The sequence below is a fragment of the Silurus meridionalis genome, chromosome 2, assembly GCF_014805685.1.
Source record: "Silurus meridionalis isolate SWU-2019-XX chromosome 2, ASM1480568v1, whole genome shotgun sequence".
Taxonomy (NCBI): domain Eukaryota; kingdom Metazoa; phylum Chordata; class Actinopteri; order Siluriformes; family Siluridae; genus Silurus; species Silurus meridionalis.
In genome coordinates this window covers 3,652,519-3,673,654 of record NC_060885.1, presented here as the reverse complement: position 1 = coordinate 3,673,654, position 21,136 = coordinate 3,652,519, and the positions used below count along the sequence as shown (strand labels likewise).

General features: G+C 38.5%; 2 protein-coding genes across 2 annotated transcripts in view; one reads left to right on the top strand and one right to left on the bottom strand.

Annotated features, from left to right (window-relative positions):
* The window catches only part of wdr17 (WD repeat domain 17), a 101,267-nt gene that overhangs the window by 6,031 nt on the left and 74,100 nt on the right, over nt 1-21,136 (top strand). The window contains 13 exon segments of the mRNA XM_046864609.1: nt 648-899; nt 2,121-2,204; nt 2,207-2,242; nt 3,035-3,222; nt 3,401-3,569; nt 4,076-4,167; nt 4,523-4,605; nt 4,704-4,790; nt 6,405-6,569; nt 7,245-7,447; nt 7,539-7,688; nt 8,233-8,363; nt 8,458-8,583. Coding sequence (XP_046720565.1) covers nt 648-899; nt 2,121-2,204; nt 2,207-2,242; nt 3,035-3,222; nt 3,401-3,569; nt 4,076-4,167; nt 4,523-4,605; nt 4,704-4,790; nt 6,405-6,569; nt 7,245-7,447; nt 7,539-7,688; nt 8,233-8,363; nt 8,458-8,583 — 1,766 coding nt within the window.
* Nucleotides 12,971-15,718, bottom strand: LOC124395839 (circumsporozoite protein-like). The gene is made up of 2 exons (XM_046864716.1): nt 15,535-15,718; nt 12,971-13,748 (listed from the first exon to the last, which is right to left on the bottom strand). The coding sequence occupies exon 2, from the start codon at nt 13,660-13,662 to the stop codon at nt 13,252-13,254; it is 411 nt and encodes a 136-aa protein (XP_046720672.1). The 5' UTR covers nt 13,663-13,748; nt 15,535-15,718; the 3' UTR covers nt 12,971-13,251.

The following is a 21,136-nucleotide window of genomic DNA, read 5'->3' as shown; positions in this document are numbered from 1 at the left end:
TAATAAACTTAAGTTAAAATGTAAGAAGTTTGTATGTCGACAAACATATTGGGACACCTGACCTTCACTGCTTTATGTGGTTCTTCTCCAAACTGGTACCACAAAGCAGAAGGCACACAAGGACATCTTTAGATGCGCTGTAATACAATTTCGTGTTCACTTGAATTTGAAATCGAAAACCTGGTCCTGTATGGCCCCTGTGCACAAAGTGAGCTCCTTGAAGATATGGTTTACATGCTTTGGAGAGGAAGATCTTGGTGCTATAGAGCTCTGATCTCATCCCTACTGAACACCTTTGGGATGAATGTGAATGCTGACTGCACCCCATGTCTCCTCACCTACATCAGTACCTGCTTTTCATAACACCCTTGTGGCTGATGAACACAAATATCCATAAACAACTCCAAAATCTAGTGGAACATCTTCCCAAAAGAGTGGAGGGAATTATCAGAATAAATTGGGACTAAATGTGGAATGCTTATAAAGCACTGTGCTTATGAGCAGATTTCCGCAAACTTTTGTCAATGTAGTAAATAAACACTCACTCATTTACTCATTCACTAACTGCATATATATCCAGTACCAAACATTTCCTAATCAAAGACCCAGGAGAAAATCCTGGCTAACAATGTAAATGTCTCATCCAGGCTTAAAGAATCAGAAGCACGTGCTGCGTCCAGAGTCTCTGGAGGGAACGGATGAAGAAGATCCGGTCACTGCTCTGGAATGGGACCCTCTGAGTACAGACTACCTGCTGGTGGCTAACATGCACAACGGCATCCGGCTGCTCGATTCTGATTCGCTGTCGTGTGTGACTGCGTTCAGTTTACCGAGTGCAGCCGCATGCGTCCAGTGCCTGGCATGGGTGCCTACTGCCCCGGGGATGTTCATTACAGGAGGTAAGACAGAAACATGGCTCTATACACACTCTAATAAGTCTCTATTAAGAATCTCACATTGCACATCTGTTCTTTTATTAATTTCTTGATTTTTTTGCTCAAATATTTATTAGCCATTTAGCAGAACCTTATCCAGTAATGACTTTTTACCCTACAAACATAGCTTTCATGGAGAACATCCTTCTATTTGCTGAGCTCTAAGTCCATGCTGTAAATGTAGGATAAAATTAAAAATAGGCTGCCAAATAGCTAACAAAAGCTAGTATGTTAGTCTTCGGTAGCTAGTTGGTTTAGCTAGTTAAATATGGAACAAATTCTGGAAGTTTGAGAGCTCTAATGGTTTATCAGGTCAAGTCAAGCCAAGCTTTGATTGTCATTCCAACCATATACATCTGACAAAGTACACAGTACCATTAGACAATGTTTCTACAGAACCCTGGTGCTACATCACACAACATAGAGCTACATCGATTATTATTGAACTAATAAAGAGGTTTTGCTGTGAACTGTTTTATCCGTAGAGCACATTTTTACAATGGACATTGTCCCCAAGCAGCCTTACAGAGATTATTGAGTAGTTATGAAGTTGCACTGTATATGTTTAGTGCCTCTAAATTTGTTCATTATAAGTTTATCCCTAATGAATGAGAAAGTGCTGACTGTGCAACAAAAAAAAAACTCCCTGAGATGGCATGAGGAGGAACCAGACTCAAAAGGAAACCCGTCCTCATCCTCAACACCGACTGTCCATTCATTACAGTTCCATCATTGTTGTGGTGCTGTTCAGTGATAGGTGCTGAAATGTTGAGCTGTCCATGCAAACGGTGGTCCTGAACCATTGTGGTAAATTATTGATATTAACTGCAGTCAAATTCATCTTCAAAGTTCTTGAGTTCCGTAATTGAGCTCTGTAATTTCATGTGGAACCATCCTTGGCTGCACAGAGTGGTCTCCAAATAAAAAGAACTCCATCCAGAGGTAGTGTGTTGGGATGAATTGGGCACATCTGAAGTGAAGAAAGGGACAGGAGCACTCCTCATTGGTATCTCAGGAGCATTTTTAACTTGATGAAACAAAGAAAGAGAAGGAGAATAGAGGAGCAACAAGGATTATTAAGATTGCTTTATTAATAACTATTAAGAAATTTAACAAAATTATGGAACATTACTGTGACATTTTGCCAGTTTGGCATAAATTCCATTTGTTTTACTGTGTGTGAAGACTCTCAGGTTGGCGTGTTGAGAGTGTGGAACGTATCGAGGATGACGCCGCTGGACAATTTCAAACTGAAGAAGATGGGTTTCCACGCCTCCACGTGTTAAACTCTCCACCAGCAAAGAAAGGTCTGTCTAATTTGTTTTGTATGTCATAGGATTTGTGTAGTATGCTAACATCTATGTGACCACATTTTAATTATATGGATATAAGATGGCTGCCTCATGTATCCTGTGGTTATTTATTTTTGTAGACCTCCTTAGATGCATTATATATACAAAAGTATTGAGACACCTGTCTTTTTCATGTGGTTCCTCCTCAAAAGTTGGAGATACACAATTGTATAGGACATCTTTGGATGTGGTGGCATGAAATCTTCTCTTTAATTAAACTAGGAGACCCAAATTTGTTCCAGCATGACGATGCCCCTGTGCACAAATCCAGCTCCATGAAGATCTGCTTTACATGGGTGGAGTGGAAGTTCTTCTGCTATAGAGCTCTGAGCTCAAGCTTATTGTACAAAAAATGTGAACGCTGACTGAACCCAGGCCTCCTCACCTCACCTACATCAGTAGATGACTTTACTGTCCATTTAGTGTATTTCTGCTATGCATATATTTATAAAGTGCAATACAAATGTAGATCCTAGAGGTCAGTACACCACTATGTGCCAATGTTTCTGTTAAAGGGGTGCTTTTTAAATCAACACATACAGTTCCAGACAGTTATTCAGTACTAACAGTCCAGGTTTTCTCTAATGGTTAGTTTATGATACTTGGAAACCTATTAAAAGATTTGTTTTGTGAAAATCTGGATTTGCACTTCTGGCATGTCATTGGTTCTGTACATCTACTCTGCACAATGATACATCGAATCTAATCTTATCTAATTAAATCCAATCTCTGTCTCTATATCTTTAGTTTCTAGTACAATTTCCCCATCCAAGAACCACTACATGTCATCCACGAGTGAGGCTGTTCCTCCTCCTACTCTCTCGCAGAACCAGGCGTTCTCGCTGCCCCCCGGTCACGCCGTCTGCTGCTTCATGGACGGAGGGGTCGGCCTGTACGACATGGGAGCGAAGAAATGGGACTTCCTCCGGGATCTGGTAAGAGTCAAGGGATAATATTTAATGTGAATCAACTTGTGATTTTACTTCTACACCTGTTTAGGTGTCCAAGTGTGCGGTTATTGTAAATATTGTCAATTTTTATATCCACAATCTCTACACATATTGTTTCTTACACACTTCTAGCACTAATATAAATTCTCAACATTCGTTTTAGGGTCATGTAGAAACCATATTTGACTGTAAGTTTAAGCCTGATGACCCGAACCTGCTCGCTACTGCCTCCTTTGATGGAACCATTAAAGTGTGGGACATTAATACTTTAACGGCAGTGTACACGTCGCCTGGTAATGAAGGAGTCATTTACTCCCTCTCCTGGGCTCCTGGTAAGTTACATAATGTGTATAAATGTATTATATTTACTGTATACACACACACACACACACACACACCGATCAGTCGAGCGGTGAAGTGAATAACACTGATTATCTCTTCATCATGGCACCTGTTAATGAGTAGGATATATTAGGCAGCAAATGAACATTTTGTCCTCAAGGTTGACGTGTTAAAAGCAGGAAAAATGGGCGAGTGTAACTGATGCACTTGAGGGGCGAAGGCTGGTCCGTGTGGTCCGATCCAACAGACAAGCTCCTGTAGCTCAAACTGCTGAAGAAGTTCATGCTGTTAATGCTCGACGGGTCAGAACTGTTTTTGCAGAAAAAGGGATTCAGCACAATATTAAGCAGGTGGTCATAATGCTCTGCCTGATCGGTGTATATACATGCAGATTGTTTTATGATTAGTATTTTGAAAAGCTGTTGTTATGACAGATAAAAGTCTCTGTTGAGTACATTGTATTTAGTCTGTAATTGTATTTGATAATTACCCAAAGGAGACCTGAACTGCATAGCAGGGGCCACGTCGAGAAATGGAGCGTTCATCTGGGACGTGAAAAAGGGCAAAATGATCACGAGATTTAACGAGGTACGGAGAGAACGTCATAACTATGTGGCATTGGTATATACATGCTTTATAGATTTATATATTTACATTTACGGCATTTGGCAGAAACCTTTAACCAGAGTGATTTACAATAATCTTAAACAAACATCTGAGCAGTTAAGGGTTAAGGGCCTTGCTTAAAGGACGGTTGGGATTTAAACTCACAACCTCATGAGATACATTTTCTATAATGAGATAAAGAAACAGGGTCAGATGCTACACCATGTCAACTGTAATTAACACACACTGATGATGAGCTCTCTAACATTATTGTGGGGGTTTTATGTGTGTGTGTGTGTGTGTGTGTGTGTGTGTGTGTGTGTGTGTGTGTATGCAGCATGGAAAGAACGGTATATTCTGCATCGCCTGGAGTCACAAAGACTCGAAACGTATCGCCACATGCAGTGGAGACGGGTTTTGGTAAATCTTTGACTTTGTTACTTAAAAAATCACATGCATTTATTGATCTAATTCTATTGATGCTCATCACTTTTCTTATAGAATTTTTCTGGTTTCAGCATCATCAGAACCATTGATAGTAAAGTGCTGCATAAATATAAGCACCCTGCAGCCGTGTTCGGTTGTGACTGGAGTCAGAACAACAAGTGAGTATTTCACTGTGTTTGTCTGATCGTCTGTCTGTCTGTCTGTCTGTCTGTCATTTAATATTGCACCAACCTCTGTCTCTTTGTGTTCTTCTATCTCACTGTCTTTTTCTGTTTTTTATTTAAAATACAGGAAAGCTCATATCCATTGTCATGTGAAAGCTCAAATGATACCCTATAGTTTATATTCTGTCATGAGAACATTAGAAAAACATTCATGTTTAACAGCTGTTTAACTCTCTGACCCTGACAACTGCATCTAGTAAGGGAATGAATGGAGATTTGCATACCAGCAGCACAGTACACACACACACACACACACACACACACACACACATACACACTCGCCAGTGATTGTAATACTGAATTATTTTAGTGACTTGGTTCTTTGAATCTCATATATTAAAATGAGTATTTTTGTTGTTGTTGAGTCATTTAGTTGATCAGAAATAAAATATTCAATAAGCCGATCCTCCAACATATCTACATACAGTACACGCACTTTGACTATATTTCAATAATGAAAATACAGCAATGCAGCTAATGACAAATGATGGTAGACAGAATGAGTAGCTTCATCTCTCATATCTTCTGGTCCGTGCCGTTAGTTCATTTGTCGTGCGACTCCCATAATTATTGTAACAATAATGTCAAGATTTGGATCAAACAAACCTAATCTAATGAATTGTGTAGAGTCTATGGGAGTCATGTTACAAAAGAACGAACAGACCAGAGGACTAATAAGATTAACTACTCAAATCTGTTTCCTGTACATAACCTACGGCGATTTTGCGATACTTTGTTCATGCATGTCTTGTAGAATCACTTTTTGAGACGAGTCGTTCTTCTGAGTCACATTAAAGACTCGTTCAAAATGAATGAATCGTTTCTGAGCGGCCCGTCACTAACACTCACACATTTACTCACACGCACAAAACGAATATATTCTTAAGGTTTAAAAGGAGTACATCTTTTGTTTTTATATTTATGTTGTTTTTATAAGTAGTCATATTTGTGTCTGTGTACAGTGTGTAGAGTGTGTACAGTATGTGTCCCCACACTGGCTAATTAACTAGCGATCTACAGTATGTAGCTGTTTTTCGGCTAGCAATCTTTCACCAAACATTATTTACTGTAACATGAGTTAATGAGCACAAATCTCCACAAGCAAAATCTAGTTGAACATCTCAGAAGAATTAGAATTATAACAGCAAATGAGGATTAATGTGGAATATACTGTATGTTTGTCTATTTAGTGTTTTCCTTCTTCCCATGTTCTCATGGAGTGTTTGGTTTCATCTCTGGAGATCATTAAACCTTCTTTTTATACAGACCTTACTTCTATTTATAAATATATATATATATATATATATATATATATATATATATATATATATATATATATATATATATATATATTTGTTTCAGTATTCATACTACATACTGTATATTGGGTGTATACACAATGTGCCAGATTACCTCCAGGAACTTTTGGTACTCCAAAGCTCATTAGATCTTCCTCACTCCCTCAAACTGCTCACAAGCTGATGTTAATGTTAATGTTAATGCCAGGTTTGGAATTAGATCTTATCGTCTTTATTTGTTTTGTTTCAGAGACATGATTGCCACTGGATGTGAAGATAAAAACGTAAGGGTTTACTACTTGGCCACAAGCTCAGATCAGCCGCTGAAGGTGTTCACAGGACACACGGCCAAAGTGTTCCATGTGCGCTGGTCTCCGCTCAGAGAGGGAATCCTGTGCAGCGGCTCAGATGATGGGTAAATCATTTATTATTATTAGTGGCATATTTATATGTACATATATATATATATATATATATATATATATATATATATATATATATATATATATATATATATACACAGTATATATAGTGCGATCTGATTTCGATTTGATTCATCACAGTGCAATTCAATGCAACACGGTGCAATGGAAAAATATGATGCTTTACAGTTTAATATGGTACAGATAGTTGACCTTTATTTCTGTGGTTTAAGGAAGACAGTCGGAACATTTTCGAAAGCACACTTTTTTACTGCAAAAAAATAAATTACCCAGACATAAAACAACGCCTCGGTCTCCGTAGTGTTGTGATACACCATATTCCCGTAGCAGCAGTGGTGCTGAGAGAACGTGCGAAACAGTTTAGCGAGGAGAAATCGATCTAAGTACCTAGCAAATATTGGTCACCAATAATTGGTCACTTTATAATTATTAAAAGCATCACTACATCTGTTAATAATTATATATAAATAAATTGTACCCAATTGTATCGGATGCACACTTTTTACAAATCAGTGCATCACGTCGTTAGCTTTTATGCCGCTGCAGACGGTGTTCTAATAAACATATCAAGAAATCAAAAACAATTCTGACCAATCAGAATCCAGAACTTTGCTGGTGGTAAATTTCTTAGTGCATGTGTTTTGCAGGACGGTGCGTATTTGGGACTACACGCAGGACGCCTGCATTAATGTGCTGAGTGGACACACAGCTCCAGTACGTGGTCTGATGTGGAACTCTGAGGTACCGTACCTGCTAACATCGGGCAGTTGGGACTACACCATCCGCGTGTGGGACACCAGGGACGGGACCTGCCTGGACACCGTGTATGACCACGGAGCTGATGTCTACGGTACCTCATGCAGTCCATACTGTTAAACATATGTTGAGAAAGGATCAGTAGTGATAGCTGTAGATCTCTGTGTGTGTGTCACTGTCTTTAGGTCTGACTTGCCATCCGAGTCGCCCCTTCACCATGGCTTCCTGCTCCAGGGATTCGACCGTACGCCTGTGGTCTCTAACGCCTCTAATCGCCCCGCTGCTAATCAACATCCTGACTGAACACAGCTGGGACGACATCATCGGAAACACAGGTGAGGATCTTAGGATGGTGGTGAATGAAGCATCTGTTGTTTAAACCTGAATTTTCCAATCATATGTGGTTCTTCTCCAAACTGTTACCACAAAGTTAGAGGCACACAATTGTGTAGAACTCCTTTGGATGCTGTAGCATAAAATTCTTCCTTCAATTGAACTAGAAAAGCCAAACCTGTTCCAGCATAATGATGCCCCTGTGCACAAAGGCAGCTCCATGAAGATATATTTTGCATTGGGATGTTGGAGTGGAAGATCTCCTGCTATAGAGCTCTAAACCCTATTAAACACCTTTTGGATGAATTGTAACACGGACTGCATCCCAGCCCTCCTTACCTCACCTACATCATTACCTGAATTTACTAAAACCCCCGAACCAAAAACCACACACCAAAATCTAGTGGAACATCTTCCTAGACAAGTGGAGCTTATTCTCAGAGCAAATTGGAGAATGTGAAATTAGACATTCAAAAAGCACACACCAATCTTATAGTCAGGTGTCCACAAACTTTTGAAGTAAGAGCAAACGTTTTTTTGTTACAGACCGGGCGATGGTTCCTGGCGCTCCCCCTCTTCTCTGTGGTAAAGTGTCCAGAGACATCAAGCAAGAACTCGACAAACTATCCAGTGACGTACGAACAAAGAAGCTGCGCTGGTTCTCCGAATGCTTCTCGGTCAGTAAATCCAAACGTCTTTTTTTTTTTTTTTTTTTTTTAGCTCATGTATGATTTGTGTATAAAAGGATAATATGAGTGTTTTGTTTTTCAGCCTCCAGGAGGGAGCCATAACCTGTGGGACCTGGTGGCTGTGATCAAGGGGCAAGATGACAGTTTACTACCACAGAACTATGGCCAGGGGATCATGCACATGAAACACCTTGTTCGCTTCAAGACGGTGAGTGATGATTGAATAGAAGTCACTAGTGGAAACTGGTTTTGTGCTTTGGTACTGGTTTTTATTAGACATGTACCAACGTAGTTCAACATGCAAGTGTCTTTAGTGCCGTGTTTGATTGCTTTGGATGTTTACAGTTACTCAATTGAGGTTGTTTCGGTTCCTGTGGCCATATAAAGTACCGAAATGTCTTTAGTAAAATTAAAATACACACACACACACACACACACACACACACACACACACACACACACACATACACACGTAGGCACGGAAACAATATAGTGCTCACACATTTATTGAAAGTCCCTGAGAGCATAAACGTGAGTGGGTGTGCATAAAAGTGAGAAGGAAACATCCTTCTACAGGCTGCACTACCTTCTTTTCAAAATGTGACAAAGAAATTAACATAAGAAAATAGTTGCTATACCACTTCCACCACCAGTCTGTTGGGGCTCATGCTTTTATCCAGGAATTGTAGACTCATTTAGACCAATGTAATCATGTGGTTTAAACCAGGTTTTAGTAAGACAAAGGTCATCGAGGGCATGTTTAGGAGCCCAAACTTTAGAACTTGTTTATGTTTGCTCATTTGATATCTTTCTAATAATAAGATTATTCCAGGATTGTGTAATAAATTTGTTGATCTCAGGGGATTCGGGGAATAGACACAGTTTCTTTAAAATAGGCTCTTGTACTTTGGACTAAGAACACTGAGGTACTATACAGGAAAGGGTCTACTTTTTTAAGAACGCTGAGGTCCTTCAACATCTGCAGGATGATGCTGAGGATGTTATAGATTTTCAAGCCACATTTTATTTATTTTTTATTTTTTATTTTTTTGCCCATGATATTGCAATAAAGTTTTTCGATGCAATGGAGCCATTGTTGTTAAGTCCAAATATGAGCCTGTTTGTGTTGCTGGCTTTAATACGTCGGCTATATTTCTCTCGAACAAATTTAGGGAGTTGGTCTGCTTCTTTCTTGTTTAGACTCCCCACCTCATAATAATCACGGTTATCATCAGGCAGTTTAGAAGGATCTCCTTCAATGTGGCTCATAAATCGGTAGGAGCTGAATTTTCCCTTTCTTGGATTAAACCGCAACCAAAGACCATCCTTATTAAAAGTGACGTTCCTGCTAAACCAGCTAATTAGTTCAAGGCCATGCTGATGTGGCTGCTGTCCAAATCCAGAAGCCTGAAGTTCCCCAGACTTGCCAATGTCTTTATATATCTAAATTAATTATATATATATATATATATATATATATATATATATATATATATATATATATATATATATATATTTCTTTTTTCTTTTTCTTTTTTTCTTTTTTTTTTTAATGTTATTTGCCCGTAGTCTCATATAAGCATTTCTTTGTACAAACGTTCACTGACTCCTGTACATACGACAAATAAACTTGAAACTTAAACTTTTTTTTGAGACACTTTATCTAAATTAATTTTTTACGTTTAGGAACACATCTGTTCATTCATTTTATTAATTTAAGCAAAATTGATATTTATTTTAATGTGTTTTCAACTTTCAAACAACTTGACCACTCATTATTACTACAAATCATATTTGTGTTAGTATCCATTACTATGCACTATACAGTGTTCGGAGTTAAGTAAACACACAAAACTGGGCTTTTAGAATAATGCTTTGTAATTTGTAGTTACTATTTTGTAGAATTGTAGGTCTCCTCTGAACAAGTAGAAATCCATGGTGTTTTACTCTGAGGTGAATCCTTGTGAAGTAAACAATAAATACAGATAGAGGCTGAACGTATCGCAGTAATTGTACAGATGAATGTGACAATCAAACAACTTTAAGTTCTCCAAAGCAGGTAAAACCCGAAAACCATGCCCACAACACACAAGTTTCTCCCTCCAAAATTTCAGGCCATAGCATTGGCCATTCCTCCAAAGATGGGTGGGGTTTGGGACCTTTAAATATCTTGAACCCAACTAATCAATAGTCAGTCAAGTCAGGCTAAGCTCTCTCGCTCGGCTCGATCGGAAAGGTTTGGAGAGTCAGTCGTTCGGAACAGCTTAGAAACGACTCTCTTCATTCAAGATCTTCCGGCAAGCTTTACTTTCAAGAACAACAACTGCTCTGATCTTCAGGAGAACCTGAAAGAACATCTGGCTCCCTCCTAACCGACTCTTCAAAGATTTCTTTGTCTACCGCATCCGGACTCTTGTGCAACAAGCCAATGCAAGTAACCATTTTACCAACCAATTTATATGCGTGTTAAAGTTTGAGACCCTTAATTTTAAAGTGAATTTGAATTTTTTGATGATTCTTGTTTAGGGTGCGGTTAATTTTGAAGATTAAGCTTCTTTTCAATTCTCTTCCTCCTTTTTCCTAATTTTAACTTTTGTTTATTTTTATTTTATCTTATTTTCTTTATTTCTTTTTGTATGTTTGTGTAGTTAGTTTTATGTTGTGTTCGGGGTCGCGTCTTTCTTGGCTGGGGAGATACCCCTTTTATAGAATTAATAAAATATTATACTGTCTGTTTGGCGAAGAACAGACCAGATAATTATATTGTTAATTCCATTACTGTCAATTTAACAACTTAATTTAAATATTTGGGACTACTTATAACCCGTTATAATTACTCATAAATATTTCCTTTTTTTTTGCAAGCTAAATTCACTACACTGTCAAAAAATTTACATTTAAGCTAATTTCTCTGTGTCAGTGTAAGATACACTTATCCAGAGTGATTTAGAAGTTGTATGATGCCTTAAATACATCAAGCTTTGGTTCACAAGGGAACATCTGCTGTGAAAATAACAATAGTTTTGTAAATACAATTCTTTCTATTAAAAAAAATTTGTTTTTTTGTTAATGATTAATTGTCCTGCAGAGCATTTAAACAGACATTGACAGTCCATAGGTGGGTGTTGTTAGTAGTTTGAGGGCTGTAATACTGGCCCCAGTTTGAGTTTACAGTAATCAAATTTCAAAGATTATGTCTGTTGTGGCACTCAGTTGCTGAGGGTTATGGGAAATGAAGTTAGTGTATATTACACCATTAAAGATGGTGTAATATTACATGACGTTGTATTTGAAAGCCTGTTTCATCTTGATTGGCTGTGAGAGTAGTTGATGCCAGTTGTGGGAGGAGTTTAAATACAGCACTTAGATCAGACATTCCAGTCTGTGTGATGCGATTCTCCCCGATTAAAAAAAAAAAAAAAAAAACACTGCAGTTTTTACATATCGGTTCTGCAATGTATCATAAAAAATGTCAAAAGATGTAGTCAATTTAGTTTACAAACAGCTGTAATACATCTAAAAAAAAATCAACGTACCTACCTTTGGAAGACACTAGGACAAGCTGTAAAAGACTGATTTCACTTTATGAGCAATTTCACAACAACTGAACATGCCCCGAGCATCAGAAATCTTCCTGAACATTTAGTCATGTCGTCAAACCAATGTTATAAGTGTTGTAGATAAAAGCATGTGACTTTGTGTGAATAGATTTAAGTGGGAATCACACTGAAGCCAAGAAAAGGTTCCATGGCATGACCAAAACATGACCAAAACCAATAAAGTTTAGAATAATAGTTGCTAGCTGGAGGTGAAGGACAAATATGTATATCCTGAGGATCTGTCAAAACACCCACATCTTCAAGATAAACTTTACAATCATCTACATGACCTTGCATCCAAGTAATTAGACATTAAAATATAGGTTTTTTTAAACCAGAAGCCATAACTGTATATTGGAGGAACAATCATGAAATCTCAGAAAATCATGGGCATAGTAAAATCCAGTCCAAATGAATAGAGCACAGAATGACAGAACATGCATTGTATTGTTTGTTGATCGGTGTCTAAAATTATGAACCCAAAGCAGTTCCACACAACAGAGAAACTAGCGTGCACAGGCAACTGCAGTTTTTGTGAAATCATGAGATTTTACAATTGGCATGGCAAAGAGAAGGAAGTATTAGGAAAAGGAGAAGGAGAAGATGGCCTCCTCTATTGTACTGTGGAAAACTGTGCAGAAAGAAGGTTTCAGAAAGTGGGAAACATTGCAGCCAAGATACGAGATCCCCAGCAATAAAAAATGTCAGGAAAGACTTTAAAACAAAATGAGAAACACTGCATTTTTCTAGTTATATTAGTTTAAAATACATATCTTGCCTGTAATTTGACTATGGTTTACTGAAATAAAATAGATTTTGTAGTGTGGTTTTGGAGATTTGTATTCATTCAGCCACAAGGGTGTTTGTAAATGTATGTGTCGATGTAGTGTGATGAGGCCTGGGCGCAGTCAGCATTCACATTCATCTTAAAGTACACTTGTAGGGGGAAACTCATGATTTTATTAACAATATAAAATAAAAAAAAAGTAAAGTAAAAGTAAAAAAACTAAAGTACAGTAGTGTGCAGACGTTTAGGCAGGTGTAACAAAATGCTGTAAACAAAATGTTTTCAAGAATATATATATTTTAATTGTTTATTTTTAAATTACAAAAGTGATTGTTAGATTTTTATCATGCCCAAACGAAACTTGATTCTTGGAGCGGTTTTCCATATGACCTGCGATGCCCGTAGGCCTTTCTGAATTCAGGGAAGATTTACACGTCAGGCTGATGGACAGGACGCGGTAGCAGAAATAACTCAATCATAGTTTATTTAGTCAGTTCAACAAAGAAACACTCACAGTTGCCGTGGCGAGAAAACAACCAAAGGCACCTGACGCCCCAAAACCCATCAACACCAGGCTGGCCGGGGCACTCTGAGGAAGGCCTCTCCAACCGACCCAGGACAAAGGAGGCCTGCGTGGAGCCTGGAGGCCCGACTTCACCCTCCGGGGAGCCTGAGGCCCGACTTCGCCCTGCGTTGAGCCTGGAGGCGAGCCGTCGCCCTGCGGGGAGCCTGGAGGAGAGCCTAAAGGTGAGCCGTCGCCCTGCGGGGAGCCTGGAGGTGAGCCGTCGCCCTGCGGGGAACCTGGGGGCAAACCGTCGCCATACGGGGAACCTGGGGGCGACCCTTCGCCCTGCAGGGAACCTGGGGGCGAGCCGTCGCCCTGAGGAGGACTTGGGGGCATGGCAGGATGAATCCCTGACAGCGGCTGCTGGAGGCGTGGCAGGGGGATCCCTGACAGCAGCCGAGAGAGGCATGGCAGGGGGTTTCCTGACAACACAGCACACAGCAAATGTTCTTCTTTAGTTTATTGCAGGCAGCAGACAAGTATATATACACACATTGGAGGGAAAGCTGTTGTGTTGGCTTATCTGTGGGCAGAGGAAGAGTTAGTGAGACATCAGCACTGATAGAATTCAATCTCTCAACCAGGGCAGAAACGTAGTCATCCACCATCACTTCCAGGTTGCCTAAGGAAGAAATGCCAGTGCGTCCCCTGACCAATGGGGTCGGGAAAGGCTTGAACGTAAAACTTTCAAAGGTTAGTTTAGTAGTTGAAGATTGGGGCATTTTCATTTCTGTGAGTACTGCCGGGAGAACAACAGTCTAATTTCGGCCTGTTTCAATGCAGGCTTTAGTAACACGTTCCTTAATGGTTCTGTTTGTTCTCTCTACCACTCAAGCTGACTGTGGGTGATAGAAAATATTAAAGTGCTAAACTTTTAGCCAAACGTTGTGTTACTTTCGAAGCAAAAGGTGTGCCTTTATCACTTTCAATCACAATAGGAATACCAAACCTAGCGATGATCTCGTTTGTTAATATTTTGACAACCGTTTTAGCGTTCTCTGTCACACATGCAAATGCTTCTGGCCACTGACTGAATCTGTCAACTATAACCAACAGGTATCTCAAATTTCCTACAGGTGGCATAAGTGTAAAGTCTATCTGTAGGTGTTGAAAAGGGGCTTCAGGAAAAGTAAACACATTATGTTGTACAGGTCGATGTACACTAGTTTTGGCACAAGTCAAACATGAATCCAACACTAGCTTGGTTGTTTTAGCTACATCAGCAATACAGTTTAATGCGTTTATAGCCTGTATGACTTTAGCTGTGCTAATGTGTGACATCCCATGGTAATGCTTCACCAACACTATTAAAGCTAGTTTAGGTAGAGCAATTTTGCCATCTACATCACAAATGATATCAGGAGAATCTGATTTACATTGTTTGAAAGCCCAATACTTTATGTCCTTCTCAGTAGGCTGACTCTGAAGTATTTTTCGGTCAATGTCTGGTATATTGGAGATATGTGACATCATCGAGATCTCAGGATTTGTATGTACTGTGTCCAAATCTACTGGTTGTTTTGCTGCTTCCTTAGCTACTTTATCCGCTAATGTGTTTCCCTAAATATCCTCTGAATCACCTACGGCATGTCCTTCAACCTTCACTATGGCCACTTTGGCAGGGAGTTGAACAGCTTTTAAAAAGTCGCCTATGAGATTAAAATGTGCTATGGGCTTTCCATCAGTTGTTTTAAAGTCTCTTTGCTTCCATGTTTTGGCAAAATCATGCACAACACCATAAGCAGACTTAGAATCAGTGTATATAGTCACTACTTTACCTTCAGACAACTGACATGATCTTGTAAGTGCCACCAATTCTGCAGCTAGTGTTGATGTGTATGGTAATGATTTAGCTTCAACTATTACATCAGGTAATCTTACAACCGCATATCCACATAAATACACATCATCAGAAGGTTTTGAACATAACCCATCTACATATAGGCAATCCTCCTCTTCCAGGGCTGTATCTAAAATCTCGGGCCTACAAGAGGTCTCTTGTTTAATGTGTTTAAGGCGATCATGTGCGTCATCAAAACCATCTAAGTCAATATTATCTAGCAGATCACGCAGCGCTACTACAGCTGAATGCGACTGAGAAGAAGGCTTAATAGTTAAGTTTTCCGTTGCCAAGAGTGTGGTTTCATAACCAGATCTATGTTGTGCTGTCATATGTTGTGTGTTGAGGTTGTGTAAAATAGCTGTTACCTGATGTGAGGTGTTCAGTATCAAAGGATGTGACAGCACCGTTTTCTCAGCATCCCGGACCATCAGAGCCGCAGCAGTTTTCCTAGGACCTCCTCCTTGAGTTTTGTGCTGAGGTTGGAATGCACCACTTCCTGTTGCAGAGCATAACGGGTTAACTAAACCTGGAGCATAGTAGAAACCTCTAGTAGCATCTAAATCTCTAGGAAGAAGTATCTAGATGTGACACAATTTCACTTTATAATCTCAAATGGTCTAAATAAGGATTAGTCCAAAAACCAGCACTATTCCTATACATCCAATCTTTGGGATTTTCTTCCGGCAGTAAGCGAGAGATGTTATGACCCATCTTCTTTACACAGAACAAAGAGCAGACACACAATATCTAACAATCAGACAATACAAACAACACCTAACACTCAGACAATACACACAACACTAGGCACCAGGGGGATCGCAGTCTTCAAACAAAAAAAGGAATCCAGTCTCTCCAATTGGATCCTAACTTTTCCAATTGAAAATTGAAAATTCCAATTGAGAGTTTCTCTCTCTTTTTTTTTTAATCAATTCATTTATTCATTTATCTATTTTTTTCGGGCATTTTATCGTGGATTCTTTTGGATTCTTCAGACAATATTGCCTATATTAGACAGACCGTAAAAAACGTCTTCTAATCTTGCATTTTACGTCTAAGGTGAGGAAAACAATGTCGCGAGAGAATCATCTCACTAAAGGAAATTGTTATCATTAATTAAACAATTAATACATAACCAAGACACGAACACACATGCAGCCCTATTGACTGGCAAATGGGACAATCCCCACAACCAAGGAAGTATCCTAAAACTTACCTTGATGGTCTCCCTTGATTTCCCTGACGATATGGATAGAGGATGAAGTTTTTGTTCACTTTATAGAGGCCGTCTATATATGGCTGTGACCCACGAATCAGAATCTTTCCACTTCCATAAAGTTGACTTTTGTTTAGACAAGAGGATATACTAGCCGGAGATGTGTGAGCCAGATAAAGACTCCCTGTATACCTTACATACACTGATCAACTAACTTTCTTTGCAAAATTAGATTAATTGGAATACGGAATGTGAAGTCTGGGTTAAATTCTGACCAGTCACTGTGCTCAGTCACATATACTTTGCGAATAGGCTGACCAGGTTTAACGCAAACTATAATTCTGTATTTGTTAATATTTTTGTTACTTCTGGTGTAATGTCTACGAACATAATTTGGTAGCTGCTCTGCCCCACTACAATTTAAATTACCAACGATCCAAAAAGGAAATTTTGAAAAATACAATAGTCTTGTACCATTGTACATTGGCCGGTTATAGAAGCGATGAAATCCGAAGTCTCCTGTTCGTGGGTCACAGCTCATATATAGACGACCTCTATAAAGTGTTAGACAATCTTCTATAAACCAATGCATCAAGCTGAGCATTGGTTCATGAAAATATAACTGGAGGTGTTTTAAACTTTCCAGCCATCTTTGTCTAAAAACACAAAACAGGACATATTTAGTAAAAAACACTAAATACCCCAACTTCAACACTAAATTATTCTTGTCTGTTTATGGTCATTTTTTAGCTCATGTTATGGGTCTTTTTGCAATTTTCTTTTAAATCAAATCCCTAAATTGCATTTACATCCACAGCATGTGTCACACAGCATAGATGTGAACAGTTGCAGGTTAATTTTCTTTACTTTTATAATAAGAACTATATTGTAAGAACATTTAATAATGCATATTATTAATATATTCTACTGCTGAAAGTTGTAACTGCATTAACAGTATCAAATACAAATAGAAGATTATTAGTATTATTTATTAATAATTGTGCGATACATTTGTAGAACGCTTTGCTTTCCTGCACTGAATACGACATAAGAATATCAGGGCCTGACAAGCCGTTACAATGCCTTGGAAATAACTGAATTTCAAAAGGATGTATTTACGTATTTATTACATAGGCTGTAAGCTGATCTTATATTTCAAACATATTACACATCAAATAATCATTGAACAAAAACATGCGTGCAACCCAGTTTAGCTAGCATTGGCATAATAGCATAACCGAAGAAATGTAAAAGACCGATACAGTGACGGATACTTAGTGTTGTTTCATCAAATTGTTACGTCTAAAGATATTTTTTTATGTTCAGATAAGTTTGTTTAAAATTGTTCTATTTCTTTAGTAAATTTTTTACATTACCGGGAATATTTTTACCTGCGGCATGTGGCCATCGTATTCTCCAAGATGGCTGGGGATATTTTCCGGTGATGTCACTACCGTTTTTTCATCTGTCGCATGATTTTTACATTTTAATGACTGAACATTTGCTTTCATTATGTTCCCCATTGTCATCATAACTTTATTTTTTATTATTATTGTTGCAGTAATTTATTATTCAGTAATTTATCATTGCTCAGCCATTTAGTAGCTCCTGTTGTGCGAGACATCGCTTGCCTATTGGCCGGATTTCACACGTGGTTCAGAACAACGCGAGATGTTCCCAAAGCATTGCAATGCAGCGTCTAGTTCTCTTGGTGAACTAGGTTTACATACGTAACCTAGAGATGTTACCTAATGTTATTCACATCCTCGTCTGATCCCCTACCCCAGGGGTGTCAAACTCAGGCCCGCGGGCCAAATCTCAAATGTGTATTTGAGCTGGCCCGCCAGTATATAGCGCATACACCGCTAATACTACAAATCCCAGAATGCTTTGTTAGTGCGCAGGCGCGTCAGTCGAGACCGCTGAATTTACCCGTCGATTTGAAACCCAGAAATGCAGAGTTGAACTGCTCAGTAATCCGTTTGTGGTTGATGTGGAAAGCGCACCAACCAACCTCCAAATGGAGCTGATTGAACTCCAGTGTAGAGACACGATCAAGTCAAAGTACGACTCTGTGTGTGCTGCACAGTTTCCATGTTTCTCCCCGACACACTGCTCCAACTCCATGCCTAAGCTGCTCAAACGCTTTCTATGTTCACCAGCACATATCTGTGTGTAACTGTTCTCTTTAATGAAGATGAACAAAACACCACTCAGGAGTCTCACTGATGAACATCTTCACTCAATCCTGAGGATTTCCTCAGCTCAGGGACTAAACCCAGACATGATGCACTTTTATCTAAGAATATGAGATGAGATGCAGGTATTTGACTTCAACCAATCAGAGTAAATCAGAGTGTAAAAACTGAGCTTGAATGAATGATGTCTTTATGCACTTTTTCTACTCTAAGGCATGGACTGTTAATAGTTTAAATATTGTTGTTTTTTTTATTGAAGGAAATTATTATTATTTTTGTTTGTTTTGTTGTTGGCCTGTGGAAAAAGTTTTACATTAAAAAAGAATTTGAAAGTCTACAGATTGAGAGAGACATAATAAGAAACGAATACTACTGTGTTTTATTTTAAATTAAATTTCTCGTGTTTATAATATTAAACTTTGGTTGTTCCAGATTTAATGTTTATGCAAAACTAAAGTTTGTTTCCATATGAAAAGGTTAAACATTACACATCTGGAGAGACGGAAAACATGCACAATTGCAGTCAATTTTTCTATAAATGTTGAGTTTGGCCCGCGACTTCGTCCCAGTTTTTAATTTTGGCCCACTGTGAATTTGAGTTTGACAGCCCTGATCTACCCTTTTTCCACTAGGTGCCACTATTTCCTCCAGGTGCCATTAGTATAACTATTTAGTTAGTTGGATCTACTGAACTCTCTTTTTTTAACACGTTTTGGATTTGTCTGCCTTCTTATAAAAGCTGTTTTACTGTATTTGCACCCACCTGCATTCATATTTCATGACTCTGTTTACTTTTGCGTGGTCTTTGTTTGATATAGAGCTATAGGTTTGGCAAAAGGAGGTTTAAGTTTTACAAACAGCTTGATGCTCCATATTATACATCCAATTATTATTTATATACGCTGCTTTTATGAATAAGACTGTGGGAAATAAGTAACAAAAATTTTACTTACCATTTGGTTTATAGAATACTTCCAGAAGTAGAGAAAATTTCTTTTTAAATTTCTTTTTAAAACTATATTCCATCCCAACTGAGTTTTGTAGATCCGGTACCAGGGTGTATTTTTTGATAGATATTAGAGCACTTCTGTAAGCTGGTGGATGAGTTCCTGTCAGACGACATAATTGGACATTTGAATCTTGCTGTAGATCTCCCATGAACAGAAAATACCTTTGATAGATGTCTAAGATGTGGCCACATGTGCAAAATCCTTTCAGTCCTTGTAAACAAAAGGAAAAGTAGAAAAAGTAGTGAATCTTTAGAAGACATTTCTAAGCATAAGGAAACGATCCAGGAACATCACAGCTGAGCAGCACAGTCAGTCCTGAAAATGAAAGTGCAGTCACATGCAAATACCACAAACCCCCATACACACACACATTTATATTGAAAGGTAAAACAATCTAAACAATGCTTGTGTATTTTAGCTTATTACTAGGTTTGTTTTATGAACAATACCCATTCAGGCATGTTTATTAGTAACAGGGGCACCAGATGTTCTTTTATGTCACTTCAGAATAATGCTTTTTGATCATGTAGGTTAAATTTCCAGAGATAAGGCAAAGAAAAAAGCCCTGGGTATCACACTTTCTTGGTAATTTTGTTAGACATAGCTTTTATGGGACAAGGGTGAAAAACACAATTTAATCAAACTGGAAAAGCATATGTTATAGTTGTAGAAATGTTTTTTTTATTAATGTTGAAAAAAGAGGCAGATAAAACATATACTGAAATAGTTGAGACCAAATTTGATTGAGCTGAAGCAGATATTCACTCTATCTGCTCATTTTGCATTGGAAATTCTGTTCTAGGCAAATGCACTTTGCTTTTTTCAGAGTGACCTCAGTGTCAGTAAAGCCTTCTCTGCTGGCCTAAACACTATCAGAAGCACTGACCCACATTTACAACCTAAATTTTTAGTTTAGAATGGGTGCCGTATCATGGCCGACCCTGCACTCTGACCCCAGCTTCTGACCGAAGAACAAATTTCACTGTGCTTTAATGCATATGTGAAAAAAATAAAGACTATTCTATTCTATTCTATTCTATTCTATTCTATTCTATTCTATTCTATTCTATTCTATTCTAGTGCTTTGTAATCTCTACCAATAAATACAATCTGAGTTGATTATTGGGGGAGGGATGGTCTGTGCATGGTGAGATAAGTGCTGTGAGGTAGAGGAATGATGGTCAGTTTTTGGCTTTGTAGGAAAATATCCAGGCACAGTTTGTCGTTCCGATTGAAAGATTCGGTGGACTGTTTACATGAGACGTTCTCTAATCCGATATGGTGTTTACGTGTGCCGGCACTTTCAATCGGAAATTACTTTGTGACATGTGCACATTATCCTATATCCTGTTTTCCTCTTTTATTCCTGTCAACATGGAGTTCCTTTATTTCTTATGCACACCATTTTTATGTAAAGTGTTGCCTTTATGGTCTTTAAGGTGTTGTCCATTAATTAAGCAACAGCGTGAATTTGTAGGCATACAACTGCTGGCAGGTCTGTGGATAAGATGGAAACTGAGCTTTTTGGTGGCTGTGCATCTCTAAG

Excerpts from the sequence above, each read along its gene's own strand:
- LOC124395839 (XM_046864716.1), bottom strand. The coding sequence starts at position 13,662 with ATGCCCCCAAGTCCTCCTCAGGGCGACGGCTCGCCCCCAGGTTCCCTG.